General features: G+C 31.5%; 1 protein-coding gene across 3 annotated transcripts in view; it reads right to left on the minus strand.

Annotated features, from left to right (window-relative positions):
* Positions 1-19,546, minus strand: part of LOC145241504 (uncharacterized) — a 338,516-nt gene that overhangs the window by 18,440 nt on the left and 300,530 nt on the right. For all 3 annotated transcript variants that reach the window (XM_080104537.1, XM_080104547.1, XM_080104555.1), the window contains one exon: positions 5,432-5,699. In XM_080104537.1, coding sequence (XP_079960663.1) covers positions 5,432-5,699 — 268 coding nt within the window. The remainder of the gene's footprint in view (positions 1-5,431; positions 5,700-19,546) is intronic.

Raw genomic sequence — 19,546 nt, forward strand, 5'->3', positions numbered from 1 at the left:
CCTAGTTTCCGCCATTTTTAACATTTTCTTCATTCTTCGGTCTCACTGATTTGATGTATTGAAAATAATATTGCATTCACCTTTCCTTTAAATATGAGATATAATTTGAAATGGCTGAAAAAACAAACCTCTCTTCTAACGAAACCCGCCCCAGTTAACCTAAAAAAAATGAATAAAAGATATTATTCATCCGGGGCAAAACCAATCAAGAATATACCAATTTTGTGGGTGTTTGTTGTTTTGTGGGTATTTACTATTAGCTCCACACACACACACACACACACACACACACACACACACACACACACACACACACACACACACACACACAACAAAAAAAACGGTCGTTTAAAGAATAGGTTAAACTTTTTCTTTACTCCTTATCGAGTATTTATAGAAATCAAAAATACAAGTGTGAAATAACGTGAAAATTTATTAATGCTATTTTTAAGAAAATTATTTGATTACGAAATTAAATCCACCAGAATGCATACAGACACATTGAAATTCCAACCACCAGAACATGATAGATTTGTATTTAATACACTTACTTTCTTTCGTTATTTTTAGCTGAGATTCACCGTGACAAGGACACCTGTGATAATAGGTGATAATGTGAAACCGCAATAAATTATTATGCTAATAACATTTTTATTATCGTTTATTACATAGATCTATCCGATATCTTGATTCGGTTCTATTTTGATTTTTTGATTTTGAACAGTGCACACACACATACACATGCACATGCACACGCACACAAACACACACAGGCACACGCGCGCGCACACACACACATATATGTGTGTGCGTGTGTGTGTGTATATAAATATATATATATATATATATATATATATATATATATATATATATATATATATATGAATAACAGTATAGTTATATTCCAAGATCCAAATATCTATTTTTCATGCAAAACAGTTCCTGCGGCATATAAAAATTTCAGTACAATTTTACAGATCCGTATAGTTATGCAGGAGCAAACGGTTATTATTGCGTCAATACCGTCTCTTTCGTGCATATACTCTTCAGGAAAATTAGAAGTTTTTTGCTTAGATAGAAAAAATGTATGACACTATGATGCCGTTCATAAAAAGTTCATAGAAGACTCAACATCGCGTGTTTGTTCTGGCAGCCATCTTTGTTCAACATTTGCATGAAAAATAAATATTTGGATCTTAGAATATAACTATACTGTTATTCTTTTATATATGCTCTGCTGTTGTATTTAACATATATTCTAAATAAAAAGGATTGGTTGGCACAAAGAGTTAATTATAATTGAAAACATATTTTACTAAAACAACACGCACACATATATATGGATTTCATCATTATTATTATATATTAGCTGTAATTAATCAGCATAGTCAAAGTGTCATTAATGTAATTTTAGCCTGACGATTCCCTATGAGAATGAAATACAGAGTCCTCAGTGCAGCTTCATTGTCAGAAATATATTTTTACATTACAACATTGCATGCAAATTAGATAGCATAATAATAATTTTCTTTGTCTTAATAATAGCATAATAATAATTTTCTTTGTTTTAATAATAGCATAATAATAATTTTCTTTGTTTTAATAATAGCATAATAATAATTTTCTTTGTTTTAATAATAGCATAATAATAATTTTCTTTGTTTTAATAATAGCATAAATAATAATAATTTTCTTTGTCTTAATAATAGCATAATAATAATTTTCTTTGTTTTAATAATAGCATAATAATAATTTTCTTTGTTTTAATAATAGCATAATAATAATTTTCTTTGTTTTAATAATAGCATAATAATAATTTTCTTTGTTTTAATAATAGCATATGTGGGGAAAAAAAAAGTCATATAACTAAGAGTAGCTAACCTGAAGTGAGGGTGCGAAAAAAATACAATCTTCTTCGCGACCTTCTTCTCAGGTCTTGTAACCACAGTAACATTAAAAAAAATAATAAGTGACTCTTCACAAAGGAGGAAGGTTTTTATAACAATTTACCTTACTCTATTAGTATAAATAACCAAAAGGCTATTGTTCTTCTTGATTGTTGGAAGACCATCCTCATCTCCGGCAGCTACACTCAGGTAAGCTATGTATTATTCACCACACATAGTAATAATTTTCTTTGTTTTAATAATAGCATAAATAATAATAATTTTCTTTGTCTTAATAATAGCATAGTAATAATTTTCTTTGTTTTAATAATAGCATAAATAATAATAATTTTCTTTGTCTTAATAATATCATAGTAATAATTTTCTTTGTTTTAATAATAGCATAAATAATAATAATTTTCTTTGTCTTAATAATATCATAGTAATAATTTTCTTTGTTTTAATAATAGCATAAATAATAATAATTTTCTTTGTCTTAATAATAGCATAGTAATAATTTTCTTTGTTTTAATAATAGCATAAATAATAATTTTCTTTGTCTTTATATTACCAATGCAAAATAATGTCATAGTTTACAGTTTTTTTAATAAAATAAAGCTGGAATAAATAATGATAGCGGCTGTCTAATACTTATACAATGTAACCCGTGTGAATCATCATATATCTTTTATTCATTAAAAAAATAGTTTATTGGAAACACCCAAATGTGTATCTTCCATGGTGTAGTGCGTGCTACTAATTACGGCTATATCATGTATGCTGAGGGTGTAATTGCGTGTCTCAGGAAATGTCGCAGATAATAAAAAAAGCTTGAAAGAAGAAAAAAAAGTAAAAACATAAAAAAATTACGACATATTTTATCTTGCCATAAGTCTATAAACATATTTTCCGGTATACCCTATTAGTGACGTGAAAGATAACATCCAAAGCGAAACGGTCGCTTATAACATGCACAAATAACTTGGAAAACGAAAACAAATGTCGAAAATGCAGGAGGAGAAGAAAAATAAGAACTACAAAGTGAAATAAACAATTAAAAGATGCGCATAATGCAAACAAATAATAAAAAAAAAATGATAAACCGAAACATGTGCAATGAATTGTGGGTTAATACAAAAAAAAGTCGTCTTAATTTTCATTATTTTTTTTTCATTTACGCCTGCGATCCCAATTCTTGAATTTCGATTCTTGTTATTTTTTTCTCCTTATTTTACTAATTTAAACCCATTATCTTTTATTTTCTTTTTATTTACCCCTTTAATCTTTTAACCAATTCCACTGTTTATTTTTTTACTCTCAATCTCGCTGTTTATCTTTATTTATCTTTAACTTTTTTCCGTCTTTTTTCCTTTCTTTACATTCTTGGTTCCCGTTTTCTAGTTTTCTTCTTTTTTACTTTCTATTCTCCTCTTACTACCTATTCTTACATTTTCTTTAATGGTTTCTCTATTCGTAGTTTTCTTATCACATTCGCTCTATTTCCCCCTCATCCCTCCTTTACACATTTTCTCTTCTATTCCTCTTTGCTCTTTTCATCTTTCCGTCACAGTTTCTTTTCTCTCTTCCTCCTCTCTTTCTTCATTTTTATATCTTTGTGTCCTTGCACCCACTCTTTCTCTTTTCCCTATATTTTTCTCTGTCTGTGTTCCTTTTCTATTTCTCTCTCCTATGTATTTCCCATTCTATTTCCACTTAAGTTTTTATCTATTTTCACTCCCATTTCTTCTTTTTATCTCCCCCTTTCACCCCTTTCTCTCCTTCCTTTCTCCTCCACCCCTTTTCTCTTTTTATCATTCATTCTTATTCTTTTCTACTCTCTTTCTCGCTTTCTTATTCACTCCTTCGCTCTCCCCCCCTCTCTCTCTCTCTCTCTCTCTCTCTCTCTCTCTCTCTCTATATATATATATATATATATATATATATCCTTCTGATTTCTCTATGCATCTATATATTTTTCTCTGTTTTAATGTTTCTTTCATTCTTTCTTTCTTTTCATCCTAACGAACCCCTTTTATTGACACAAATCTTCTCGTGGATTGCAAAACTCGGCAGCCCTCATTTACACGCACCTGTCGCGGGGAGAAGGGGCACAGATGGGTCTCTCGAAACCTTATCTCGAATTCATGTTCAGCCTCCCCCTATCCCGAATATTTCATTAATTCGATACTGATCGAATATTTCGAATAAAATCCCTTATCAGTCCAAACAAAATGGCGTTCACATCATCATTGCAAATGATTAACTCCTCATAATAATTGGCGCCTTTCTGTTTCCTCTCTGTTGCACCTCTCCCTCTCTATCCACTACACCAGTTTAACCAACCCCCCTCCACACGAACAGGGGTTTATATTCTCTTTGACTTCTGGCTCGATAAAAACAATAACAAGAATTATAATGTTTAGAAATAGGGAAGTTGCAAGATTAAATGCGATAAATGTTTATAATAAATAAAAATGCATAATAAATAAAATAATATTCTATAATCTAACTCCCCTTACACCATTCAACAAAAAATGATTTGTAGAAGCATCGGTCGGTACCACAAAAATGATAATAGAGAGTCTGGGAAAATGGAAAGACCAAGAAAAGAGATCAACGTCCATAATATCACAGAAAAGGCACGAAGAAAACTGGTATCTTAAAGAGGCTTATTGTGAATTAAATTCCACAAAAAAAGCCAATGGCCATTATCAGTTAAAATTTATTGGTAAACAGCTGTTGCGAGGGCAAAATGATTTTCAACAGTAATCAAAACATGTGAAGATTATTGGAAATCCGGGAAAACTTATTGTTACTCAGATTATAGAGAACACTCTTCATTTTAATCAATTAAAAATCAGTAAGCGAATACTGATGATGACTGGTGTGCATAATATTAGTGAATAAGAACTACTACTACTACTACTACTACTACTACTAAAATAATAAGAATAAGTATACTACGTAGAAGAAGCCAACAGCGAGAAATCAATGGTAGACAGCTGTTGTGATGACGCAAACTGATTTATAACGTATTATTTGGATTATTCGGACTACTGTTTTCATTTTGGGCGTTATTCGCAGAACGTTTGGATTGATGTAATCTTCGACCTTCTTCTGTCGAACTCGGGAATCTGCACGGAATTTTTTTTTATTTAACCTACGGGGATAGCATGCTCTCGTTTCGTCAGCTATGACTAGGTAGAAGTCTTAATTTATAATTGTATTTTGAATATCGCCTGCACTCAAGATTAAACTTTCAACCTTCAGAAGAGTGTAAGTGTAACTTAAAACTGAATTTAACCAAGCACTTTATCCATTACGTCACGGGCCCTTGCGGTTCATAAAGGTTATTGAAAAAAAGCGGAGAGTACCGAAAATCTGGAGAGACATCTTGTCACCCAAACTGCTGGGAAGACAACGTTTTGTTTCCAGTGAGCGAACACTGATACTACTTCGGATGAGAACACTTAGTGATTAAAAATGAAAATGGCACTGATATCTTTTCAGTAAAAATGTTTAAGAATGAAATGTCTACTACTCACGTGTCCATTTTGATCCAGGTTGTTGTTGGTTAGTTTTAGCTTGTGAAAGGAAACTGGCTGTTTCATCCAGTGCGCCCCTGAGGCTGGAGAATCCGGGTGGACGTAGAGGCGACCCGGCATGTGAGGTTCGGCCTTCCCAGTGACCACCCACTCGGAATTGTGGTATTTGTAGCGACAGTCATCGACCGGAAGTACGTCAATCAGGAGAATGTACTTAGTGTGTGGGTCCAAACCTTCCAGGCTAACTTTCAGGGTGGGGAACATCCGCCTAAGAAGAAGAAGAAGAAGAAGAAAAAAAAACGGAATACAGATAAGAAGATGCAACAATAACAAGATGATATTTAAGATTTCAGCATAAGCGCATATTTACACAGCCAAACGACTTCCGGATTTGAAAGTAGCCTACCTGAACTCGACTATATTTTATTCAGCAATATCATCCTCTGGATATGTGTTTACTTTGAAGATAATTATTTTTGGATAAAATACACACCTTTTCCAGTACGTTTATTTAATTTAATTTATTATTTATGAACTTTCATATTGTTGGACAAACATTCACTATTAATCTTCTTTTTCATTTATTTATTTTAATTTAATCTAATTTTATTTAATTTATTTTAATTTATTTAAATTTATGTATATCACAATATTTCATGAAACGATACTCCTCCCCCGGTGTTACTATTTCATTCAACTTAAATTTTTTAGAGTACAAGGCTGGCTGCAATGCTGTTTTGCTGTGCCCAACAAGATCTCAGTTGGACGACATAGTAACGTTTGAAGAGGGTATCTTTTCCCGAAATATTTTTGTTAGATAACGAAGAGAGGTACTCTGATGATGAGGGAGTGATGGAGTAGCATCCTAAAACGGGAAGGCTAAAATCAAAGTCAAGGAAATTATATGACTTCCGCCAATTATTATTATCATTTTTTATTAAAAATTACTTTTAGTATTAATAATTTCTGTAAATAAATATTTAATTTATTTATAAAAAAGTTTCTGTAAATAAAAATATTTCAATGGGAATAACCAGTTTTCAGATATTCTTATGTAGTGACAAACATTTTCGTCGGGGTCTTCAGCATACACTACACTGTTTAGTGCGACCAACTTTCAAAACAGGAAGTCGTTTGTCTTGATAAATTTGCCTGCAGTAAACGTTGTAGCGTATGTGCGCTTGGACAGTATAGAATTAAATCAAAACCATTCTGGGGCAAAAGTATACAGGTGTTTCTAATGAATTATTCGAAGTATCGTTTTCGTCTTTTTCGGTGGATGTAATCTTCGATCTCCTTTAGGCGTATTTTGTTGAACGTGAGAATCTTTTTATCGAACTCAGAAATCTATGCGAAATTCTAAACGAACCCTTTATTCAATCCGCGGGGGAGCATGGTCTCGTTCTGTTAACCATAACCAGTAGAAGTAATTCCTAATTGTATTCTTACAATTCTCGCCCACATGGAGGATTGAACATTAAACCTCCAGAAGAGTATCACTTTGAACTGAATCTTACTTAGTACTTTATCCGTTATGCCCCGAGTCCCTACACCACGATTGTGAGAATAACATTGAAAATAAAAACAGTAGTCTAAATAATTAAAATAATACAAATTATTAATCTTCACAAACAAAAAAAGAAGAAATCAGAAACATTTGTATAAATTTTTTTTTCCGATTTACTTCTTTTAAATGTTGAAAATTTAATTACTAAGTAAATGACTAAATAGAATAAAATAAGTAAATAATATAATTAAATAGACATGTTCAAAGATCGCGATCAGAGAAGAACGCTAGAAAATTTAACTACAATCATTAAAAAATCGTTTATGTTGTTGCTCTTGTTTAATATTATTAATTTATATTATTAAAAATAAATATTATTAAATTAGGAATCAATTCGAGTTTCGATTTTATATAAACACTAGCGGGGGTACCCGGCGTTGCCCGAGTGTTTGTTTCCGGGACGGGGGGGGAGTTTTAAAAAATGTTATGGTAGGTAAGTAGGAAGGATCAAACCACGAGTCATGAGTAAAAGTAGGAAAATAAAGTGTGAAAAAAAAAAAAAAAAAAAAAACATCTGCAAAGTTAACAGTTCGGTCACCAAGAAAGTCCATTCCAGTTGTTTAGGAAAAAAAAAAAAAACGACTACAGTAGGTCGGCGCGAATGTGAAAATATAATGTGAATTGTCCAGCACGCTAACCACTACGCCACAGAGCACTGCATCTTAGTTTAGTGATTTTAAATAACTTCATATGAAAGAAGTACGAAGCCAAACCGGTGTTCTCTTCTCAACTGTTCCTTGTGAACGATCCCCAAACGGTGTTAAGTGGTGGCAGGGGGAGAGGAGGAATTTATTAGAGAGAAAATATTTTACCACTTCCATTGATCTTAACCGATTTTGGCCGTGACTTCTCAGCAGAAAAAGTATAGAAATCTAAGATTATCGAGGAATTTGAGAAATAATAAGCCTATAACACACCTCAGATATTGTTCTGCCGTTTGTGCATATTATATTTGCATGAAATATCTTGATTTTTAATCCTATTAATGTCAAAATCAGACGGGAAAAATGAGTTCATTCTATTTATATAGAGAAGAGATGACATCGGGTGGCCATTTTGTTTTGATGAAGCTTATTCAGATAATGTAGACACATTTCAAGCAAACATTCCCAATTTTATACGCATCATACTAAATGGATTCTAAGTGGAAATGATTCCTCATTTAGTAATATTTAACAAATCAACAACAACATAAAACTATTTTTAATGCCTATTGAGAATTTGTCTCGTGTTCTTTTCTGACCGCGATCTTTAAACTTTACACATAAAGATAAATAATAATAATAATAATAATAATAATAATAATAATAATAATAATAATGATAATAATAAAAAAAAAATGCGGTAAACATTTGATTGCTTTGATGAATAAAAAGATAAACACCGGAAATAGATCAAAGATAGAAAGAAAAGCAAATGAAAAAAAAATGGAACTTGTGATTAACAATATGTACAAAAGAAATGGCAAAATATCTTGTTATAAATAACATTAACATTTGATAGGTGGCGTTACAAATTACTGTCTTAATTCAAAATGACATTTAATTAATTAACTATCATTGATTGTTATTTGAAACTAATTGGCATTCTACAATTTTCTCTATTTTGTAAATAAACAAATTTGAAGAAAAAAAAATAGTTACAAATAATAGTGCAATAGGAAGTCAAGTAACACAAAAATGGTACTAGTGCAATTTAGTTAACCAGATGTTTTCGGAAAAGTTCTTGTGGGAAATTGGGGAGACAATCCAAGTTTTTCGTAATATTGCAAACTTAATGTCATATATCTTTCGTACATTAAAAACTATTTATTTTTAAATAACTTATTTTTAAATAGCGAATGTTACATTTTATAAGTGAAGTTAAATAAATAGTTATTTAGAAATATTTATTTAGAAATATTTATTTAGAAATATTGTTGCTCATGTAGCAATTTTTTAAAAAATTTAAATTAATTCAATAAATGTTTCGTTATTTAATGTTTTCTATTGTGTCAGTATTTTACTGGACTTGTTTTGAATTACCATAAAATTTGGTTTGAAAAATCATTGAACTTTAAATTGTCTCTTAATTTCCCTACTATAACTCTTACGAAAAATATAACACAAATAGACTTCTGGTTAGTTTAAGTGCACTACTGGTAAAAAAAAAAAAAAAAAAAAAACTTTTAACACTGGGAAACTTTTCAAAAATCGGAAGTGACCGTAATCTTTAAGAAATTTAATGATAAAAGAAAATGATATTTGAAATTACAATAACACAATTTTTAATGTTTCTGAATTTTTTAGACGAGGCTGTATAATTTGTATTATTTGGATTATTCGGACTACCGTTTTTATTGTGAGTGTTATTCGCAGAACATTTCAGCCGATGTGACCCCTAACTTTCTTCAGGAATATTCTGTCGAAATCGAGGAATTTTTCTATTGAATTTTTCTGCACCGATCTCGCACGGAATCCTTTTAATCCACTGGTTTAACATGCTCTCATTCCATCAGCCATGACGAGGCAGGAGTACTAATTAATTTGTAATTGTATTTTTAATATTGATCGTACTGAGTATTGAATCGTCAAACTCCATAAGCGTGTAACTTACAACTGTATTTTACCAAATACGTAATCTACTATTCCACACGGATTAAAGGATTCGGTATGAAATTCCGCGCGGATTTCCCTGAGTTCGACAGAAAGATTCCTGAGTTAGGCAAGCTACTTCTGCAGAAGGCTGAAAGTTATATAGACTGAAACATTATGCGAATGCACTCGAGAGGAGAACAATAGTCCGAACAATCCAAATAATACGTAATGTCTTTTTTTTTTTCAATAAATATTTCAACCACCGTAAATTAAACAAAATAATAATTCAATGTAAGTTACGTTGTCACGAAAAAAAAAAAGAAGAAATCCAAACACATACGATAAATAAGCAAATAGATATGTTAATATACTAGCAGAACCTGTGGAAATTTAACGTAATGAGAAATATATTTAATCAACAAATATGTTTTGATAAAGCTGATATTTTTATAGATAGCGCCAACAATATGTTCTTTAAACAGAAATACCAATAACACGCAGACAATATGAGTTTATTAACATTTCTATTAAAATAGTGTCCATTATATGTTAACTATAGAACTGGCATAAATGAAGTAAATTACTAAATACTAATAAATACTCAGAAAGTAATATTGTACTACATAGTTTAATACAAATAATGAAATCGCATTGTAAGAGGCCATCTTTATTTTAATCTTTCTGTCTAGTACCTCTTGGCAGAAAATTTTGTCCTGTTTCTTTCGAATATCTCTTTTTACGTAACGTTTTGCTGACTTCTTTCTTCGGTGCACGTCGAAATTATTACGAATTATTTACTCACACCATTACAACGATGGTCATATATTACTATATTATATTATAGATATTCGAAAACGAGGCTACATCAAAGGAAGGTCACTCGGATATTGTTTGTCTAGGGTTGTCCGATTGGCCTTTTGAAAACCAACTTTCGCAAATTTGGCCTTTTTTTAAGCAGTTGTGCCTTCAAAAATTGTATTTGGCCTTTTTTCAAATCGTAACGTACGGACTAACTAAGCAAAGAACTAACATAGATAGATAGATAGATAGATAGATAGATAGATTGATAGATAGATAGATTAGCTGTTGATATAACTAGTTACTATAACTTTTACTTATGCCATTCTAAGCGTAAATATGGTCGTATTCAGGTAAACTTAAACAAACACGCCATTATTGTTGCCTAGCCTTCATGTTCCTTTTGACGTTTGCACAAAACACCCACCAATTATTTTGATATTCACACAGAATACGATTCGACTTATGTCGGCCACGTTTCATATCCTAATATTAACCCTCTTGGGGCGATGTTGAATTCGTGCGGGCGAATTGTATAGCCCAGTTTTGCACGCCTCTCTTCCGATGTTAGGACCCAGTTACAATGAAATATACCCTAGATTGACTGTCAAAGCACCCGAGCCTCCCTTTCTGTGTTTCAATGTCATATACGGGTGGCCCCGCGGCTGGTACCCCAACCTCTGTCCTGTGTTATCCGCAAATAACTATAATTACGGGTGACCCTACCGATCTTCGCCCATTAATTACACATGCACACGTTTCAATAACTTCTGTTTAATTTTTGTATTCCGTGTTTTTCTTTTGCTAAAAATCCGTTTATTTTAAAGCTTTTGGCGTTATTAAATCCCGTTTGATTCAGAAGTTGACGTCATAACATTCTTGTCCTTGTGCGTTAGAATATAATTTCCGCAAATGGTGGATTTCTATCAAGTAGTTCCTGTCTGTTTGTTTCTTGGTTCACGAACTCCTAGAATTTTAGAGATAGACCTCTATAAACATATATATATACTCTGAAACTATATAATCCAGCACGTAGATAAGTATATTTAATTTTGATAAAAGTTCGTCTGTGTTCGCGCTCGACATACATGAAAAGAAAATCCGACGTTTTACTTAATTTCATTCATGAATTATAACTGATAAAATAAAAAAGAACAGAGATTTTACTAAGGGCTTGAACATTTGGAGCATGGTGTACAGTGTCCTCAATTACTTCTAGAAAAACCTTGGTATTACTTGGTGGGTTTAAAAACAATGAATTTAAACACCATGGCATTCAATACTCAAAATATTCAACGATTTGACCTTTGAGAACTCTACCAAACTCCTCCGACAATTTTTGGTCTAAACACTTGAAATTTTAGATATAGGTTCCTTGGACATGGTTCTAACTTAATAACTTGATTTGAGCCCAAAACAATAAATGTTAAGGGGTCATAATAGGGGTCAAAGTTAAAAAAATTGACCGCTTTTTTTTTTGCTCAACATACACCTCCAACTATTCGAGCAACGCCGGGCACCCATGCTAGTATATATATATAAATATATATAGAATGGAAATGATAAAACTACAACCCTAAAGTAATGTCAATATTCCAATGTTTACCTTTCCTATATTGAAGCTTTGATCAAGAAAGCAGAAGCCGAAGGTCTCCAACGACAATGGTCAGCTTCCAAACTCAAGTTTCTCGTTTCTAAATTTGCAAACCATCATAAAAGAGTAGAACCACCCAACGAGCCATCGCCATAAATTTCGCACATAATTTTTAAAATCTATCTTTTTCTACGCATTCTTGAATTTGAATCCCCCCCATCCCCAACATCACTTACTTTAAAATATTTGAAAAATATTCGGGTACATTAACATCCTCCCACCACCGCCAAATAAAACAACCACCCAACCAACAACCAACCCTCATCCCGTCATTTTTTTTTTTTGCCAAATTTCTGCCTTCGTTCATTCGATGAAAATCTTATTTCATTTGATTAAAAGATTTCCGAAAATTTTAGGAATTCTGAATTCAAATATTTTTTCTATTCGACGTTCATTAAAATCCTTTTTTGTGGGATGGGGTGGGGGGATACTTTTATTTTTCATTTTTTTCTGGTTTTCCTTCTTCTATTCAGGAGGGCGCGTGATTGGCTTAATGTATAGTGACACAGAATATAGAGTCAATTATTTCACAGAGAAAATCATGTCTCGATCTGGAAAGTTATTATTAAGACAGATTTAAGAAAAATAGACCTTAACTAATTGAACAATTTTTTTGCTAATATTTTTATTAATAAGATATATTCGCGCTTCTCGTGTGTCAGTGTGTTTCTCGATTGTAAGATATTATATATGTTATCAAAGAGTAAATCGTTTACAAAGCAAAACTTATCAAGATAAGAAAAGCTCAACACTATTAAGGGGAGCAACCAATAATATAAAATGAAAGATGGGGAATAAACGTTATATGTAACTATATTATATTAATAAAATAATTAAATGTAGGTACACGCTTAAATGATTTACCCTTATATGTTGTACCTACTTTTAATATTTTTTACCATATTATCCTCTTTCTTCATTATTATTTCATACCTAAATATCACAAAACCAGTTTTTTTTCTATATTTGTATTTTGTACAATTCTGGTTTTTCTATTCTTTTAGCTTCGAAATGGCATGACCTGAAGACTTTTTTTTTTCATTTTCCTCTCAACAGTTCCTTTTTATTCTGATGATATAACGAAGTTATATATAAAACTTAAATTCCTCATATTTCATTTAATATTATATATATATATGTATATATATATGTGTATATATATATATGTGTGTGTGTGTGTATATATACATACACGCACGCACACACACACACAAACACACACACACACACACACACACATATATATATATATATATATATATAGTTTCAAGATTAATTTAAACAACGGTCAATATATGTGGAGCATTAAAGTAAAATATATTTATAGCACACAATGTTTCAAATTAAATAATACTCAATATATGAGTAAATCTTATTAATAGTATAAAATATGCTTAGGAAAAGTAAACTACACAGTATTCCCAGAGGGTGACAAAGATAGATAGATAGATAGATAGATAGATAGAGATAGATAGAGAGAGAGAGAAAGAGAGAGAGAGAATGCGTGTGCACAATATTTTCTATTTCTTTTTATTCAAATAAATACGTTTTCTTTATTTCTTGCTCGTCCTCCTCCTCTCCCTAATTTCTCTTTCTTTCTGTTTTTGTCTCTTTTCTTTTATTTCACTATCAACCGCTACCTTTTCTTCAATCTTTCTTTTTTTCGCTTTCGTATTGTCGTTTTTCGGCTTCATTATTTTAATTGTTTACCAACTTTTCTTGTCTTATTTTACTTCGTTTGCTTTCTTATCCGCTACAACAATCCACTCCTTTTCTCGGAGCAAACCGCTCTTCCCGTTCCCGAGTTGTGCCTTACCAAACGAGTTTTGGCAGGAGAGAGGAAGCAATCTCCAATCGTCCCCTGCCAACACTTGACACCTTTTAGTCTGGAACGGTTTTTTAAACTAAATTTATTCCCGAATCAACCAGATGGGTCCAGACGAACGGTACAACACCCAACGTAACAATGTTGACATGTGACAACCGCTAGTTTTAATATAGTTCGGTATATATATATATATATATATATATATATATATATATATATATATATATATATATATATATATATATATATATATGGCTTTATTGGTTGTGAAGTGATAGTTTAAAATCATGTGGCAAGTGTGCTTTAAACAGAAACATTCATTTCGAACACGCCCCTGTCATATCAAAGAACCTACTCTTGGTGTTATATCTCAGGTCTTGCAGCATATGTGGTAATAAAACTTTTCAAATGCGTTTGTGATGTTACGTTGTATAATGTGTTAACTTTATTCAAAATCGCCTGTTCCTTCTTTCATACAAATTATTTCAATTAGCGGTTATCGATACTTATCGAAGATATTCCGTAGCAAAACCTATCTAAGAACACTGCCAGTCACATAGAGTACCTTTGTGCGAAATCTCATAAAAATCGGTCCAGCCCTTTTCAAGTTCATAGAAAACGAACTCACGCACATAGACACACATACAAAGTTCCTCATATATATATATATATATATATATATATATATATATATATATATATATATATATATATATATATATATATATATAAAGAGAGAGAGAGAAAGAGAATTACAAGTGCAATAGGTGACTTGTAATTTCTCTATCGTAAAGCAAGAATTTCATCTTTGTTTAACAGTGAGTTAATCATGATCTCAATTCAATCATGATGAGAGACAATGCGTATCCTTCATAAAATGTGGTTTCGCCTGTAATTGTGAAGCAAAGGTTGTGTAATCTCTAGCAACACCTCTCCTGAATCGGCGCTGTTTGATTCTGCTGGCAATGAAAAGTCCGGGACGACTGCAAACAATGAAAAAATTAGTGGAGAGCGCGTACAACACCTGGTATTCCCAAAAGGTCACCCATTTTAGTACTGACCCAGCTCAACATCGCTTAACTTCGATAATCTAATGGGAACCGGTGTGTTAACGTGATTACGTCGATTAAGTGAATGTATTCGTTATATATGTGTGACTTTAACTGGTGCATTGGTAAAAGTATCGGATTCGTATTAGCAAAGCTATTGCGTGATCAACTTTATTTTAATGACCAATTCACCGACCGGAATTCAATGCATTGTTTATCAAATTGAATTAGCTGCACGAATCAGCAAAAAATCCATAACATAGTAAAAGCATAGTTTGAACCAACGCCTGTAAAGAAGCAGTAGTTGAATTTTCATTTGATTGGTTAAAATACTGTGGGTCAACAGTTGATTGGTCAATACAAAGTCAACTTAAAGTAAAGGGTACTTATGCAGAATAGGGGATGCTTCGTCGTAGACATATTCCGACCAAGTTACGTAAATAATCGGAAGATGCGAAAAGCTTAGCCAAAGAAATTACAGCACACGATATCTTTTGTTTATCTTTTTTTATAAAATTGTTAGGTGAAAGTACAGAATAGTTTAAAAAGCTTCTTTTTATATGTTAAAAATGCGTTCCTAAATAATTCCATTATTATTTCAGCACAGTCCGTAAACTGTAAAAGTAACTTCTTATTAGTGTTGGGACGATTATTCGGAATCGGAATCGGGAAACGAAAAAATCAGAGCTTTTTGAGGTATCGGAATTGGAGAAATTTGAGCCTATTTTCCAATGCCAAAACCGATTCTTATCTTTTTTATTTGATTTTGGTTTAAGAAACATCTTCAACTGCTTGCAGTAATAATAAAATAATAAATATTTATTGATTAAAACTTCCAGTAGGACTAAAATCTCTAGATCACCCGATCACAAGTGTGTTTTTACGTTTGAATAAACAGAGGCACATTTAACATATGTTTTACAGTAATCGGGACAAAATACACTTTTATATTTAAATATTTATAAAGAATCGGAATCAAAATCGGCAATTGTATCGGAATCGAGAATTTAGTATGGAATTGGAAAAATACTCGAATCGTCCATCAATACATCTTATTCATCGAAATCACCATACGATAACTATGTGTGATTATAATTATGTTTTTGTCCTTAATTATTAACTGTTTATTAGCGTTTTAAACATTGGTCATCGTTTTCAGCGAACACAAAAACGCACGAAGCGTTCATTCAGCACTTTCCGGCGGTTTAGGTTAGCTGCCTGGAAAATGCCGCCGATGACGCGGTGGCATTATATTATGCATAAGTACCAAGTAAAGAATATAAAAAGAAACAGCTAATTTGTAGAAACTATTCCAAGGTGCAATATCGACTTTTGATTAATGTAAAAAGAAAAGAACTAACCAATTAAATGGACATTTTATTAACTAATTTGGTAAAGAAATATTTTTATTGCATTAATTAAAAAGTCATACTTGCTTATTTAATATGGATAATAGTAACTAGAATATGATTTTGCCAATATTAAATCGGATAAAACAAAATCCATGCAAGACACTAGAAAACTTTCTCAATAATTCGAAATTGAACAAGATTATTGATTCGCTAATGATTAGAACATTAATAAATAAACGGACCAGTACAGTTAATTAGAAAATACGTATATTGTCATATGTTCATTGGTATTTAATTAATGAGCTCATTTTGAGCCAGACATGAAATATCAATTCTAATCATCCGCTTTATGTTAACGAGCTCAAGAAAACGTAGACGGACATGACATCACTACACCGGATATTACGTCATACCATCAAAATATTTCTAAATTTAAAGAGAAATTTCAAGTTTATGTCAGCAATCTATATGCGCACACAGAGCGCATATTTTTTCTGGTCTTATGAATAAAAGGAAAAGTATATCTATAGATTTCTCATAGTTTATTTGTCTGTCGCACTTTTTATCAGAAACAAATAAAAAATATAGCTGAAATTTTGCATGGATATTGTTGTGATAAGGTGCAGTAAATTAAATATTATTATGTCCGCTCGAGTGGCAGGTAGAGTTTAATAAGGCTTAATCACTACAATGACACATTTACTGTAGATGTTTTCTCGGAAACTAGTTGGTCCATGCGGCTAAAATTTTGAATGCACTTTTGTTATGATAAGGTGGAGCGAAAGAAGTATTATAGTATCAATTTAATGCACAGTTATTGATTACTTGCGATTAATAGAGATTAGTCATAAAAATATCAGATTTACTTTTGAAAAGTACTCGGTCAATCTGAGAGACATTTTCATTTTAATTGAAATATCATAGTATTCATTCAATACACAGTAAGGGATTAATAGGGATTAATAAGGATTAGTATTGAATTTACAAATGAGCATAAATTTAACCATATTCAACCATCAATTTCGCATAAATCAATTTTTATAAAGCTCTAACTATTGTTCGTGTTTAACGGACTAGAACGTCTGATATATATATATATATATATATATATATATATATATATATATATATATATATATATATATATATATATATAGTCATCCACATACAGTACTATTTCGCGGTTTCACAGCTCAACAGTGCGGCTAGACAGGCAACCAATATATATATATATATATATATATATATATATATATATAATTATATACGGTAGAACCCCGAAATGCGGTAGCCCTGGGATAGGATTTTTTCAGGTCACGATATGGAATACGATGTTTTCCGACCCTTGGTTACGGTATTTGACTCGCCTTACGGTGTTATATATAATGTTATATACATGTATTATATACTGTACTGTATTTTGTTACTTATGGTTAATGCCGTATCCCGGGGTTCTATTATATATATATATATATATATATATATATATATATATATATATATATATATATTAGTGTTAGGACGACTAATCGAAATCGGGAACCGGAAGAATCAGAGCTTTTCAGGTTATCGGAATCGGAAAAAATTTGAGCCTATTTTCCGATGCCAAAACCGGTTTCCTAAATTATCTTTTTGATTTGATTTTGGTTGAAGAAACACCTTCCACTGTTTGTAGCAATAATAAACTAATATATATTTATTGATTTAAACTTCCTGTAAGACTAAAATCTTTAGAGCACCTCTAGATCACACGTGTGAGTTTACGTTTGAAAAATACAAGCACATATAACACGTGTTTTTACGATAATCGGAACAAAATAACATTTTTATAGTAAAATATGTATAAACAATCGGAATCGGAACCGGTAATTGTATCGGAATCAGAAATTTAGCTCGGAATCGGTAATTGTATCGGAATCGAGAAAAATATTGGAATCGTCCGATCACTAATACACACAACACACACACACACACACACACACACACACACACACACACACACACACACATATATATATATATATATACATCGTATTAATGTCTATCGGCAGAGATATTATGATATTTGCATATCACACTTCGTGTAAATAATTATAAAACCTGACTATGTTGGAGGAAGGGAAGGTCGTTTACTTTTAACCTACTCCCAACCTTCGAGATGGGATGGAGAGTTGATAACTTTTGTCAAAGCTGGGAGTTGTTTTTCTTGTTTTTAGTTAACTCTCCTCCTTTTGAAGGGAGAGACTATAAAAGAAGAAAGAGCATGTAAAGAGTCTTACTTTCCACCGTTCTTCTCTGTCTACAATTTTTCAAAGTATTTCATCTTATAATATGTTAAATGTAGACACCGCCAAAAATGGCCGAAATATCAAATTGTTGTTGTTTTTAAAACGAAATTACATTATTTCTGAATAACTTTTTTCCAGAAAGATAAAACACTGAATTTTATCATATAGAAAGCAGAGTAATGTAAAACTTTTTCTACTATTTTTAATTAAATTTAAAATGTTAAATTTTCCCCAAAAGTTGACAATTGACTTTTTTTGTCTTGCACAAAAAACGTATATAAATAGTTAAAAAAAGAAGGTTTTTGAAAGAATTAATTCGTTTATTTCTTGCCTAACTAAGATTTAGGGTGATTTTCTTTGAGAATATGCAAAAATATTATAATATAAGTACCTGGATTTCAAATAATTCCACTTATTCATATAGGCAACCAGTTACTTTGCGTCGATTTGATACAATGTTTACATTTGTACTTGATAAAAAGCAAACTACGGAAGACCAAACAGGCCAAAAAAAAAAATATTTTTCAGTGACGAAACTTTCAATGTATTATTAACGCTGAGGCTGGCCAGTACCAGATGGGTGACCATTTGTATGAGTTTGGTTTTTAATGTGTATGTGTGTGGGGGTCATGCTCCCCAAAATGGGGGGGGGGCAATTTAAAGCAGAATAAACAAATCATTTTAGCGCCTTGGTCCACCGTAGTCGAAAGGCGGCAAACGTTTTCAAACGGGATCGAAAAAATAATGATATTTTTAACACAAAGGGCACAATATTTATCGATTTTTTGTATCGATTCTTCAATGCATTCCCTGTTTAATAATGGTCATGCATTATTCGGCTCGCTAAAAAAGATTGTTAATTTATGTATCAAATATTTTAAATTGTTTTTTTCGTATAAATATTAAAAAAAATTTCTGTCTTGCTTAACTTAAATTAATTATTTTACTTAACATATTCACCGAATTTCACACTTACAAAACTCAAAAGCGGAATAATTCCTGA

This window comes from Euprymna scolopes, chromosome 2 (assembly GCF_053919585.1).
Source record: "Euprymna scolopes isolate OS-2025 chromosome 2, ASM5391958v1, whole genome shotgun sequence".
NCBI lineage: Eukaryota > Metazoa > Mollusca > Cephalopoda > Sepiida > Sepiolidae > Euprymna > Euprymna scolopes.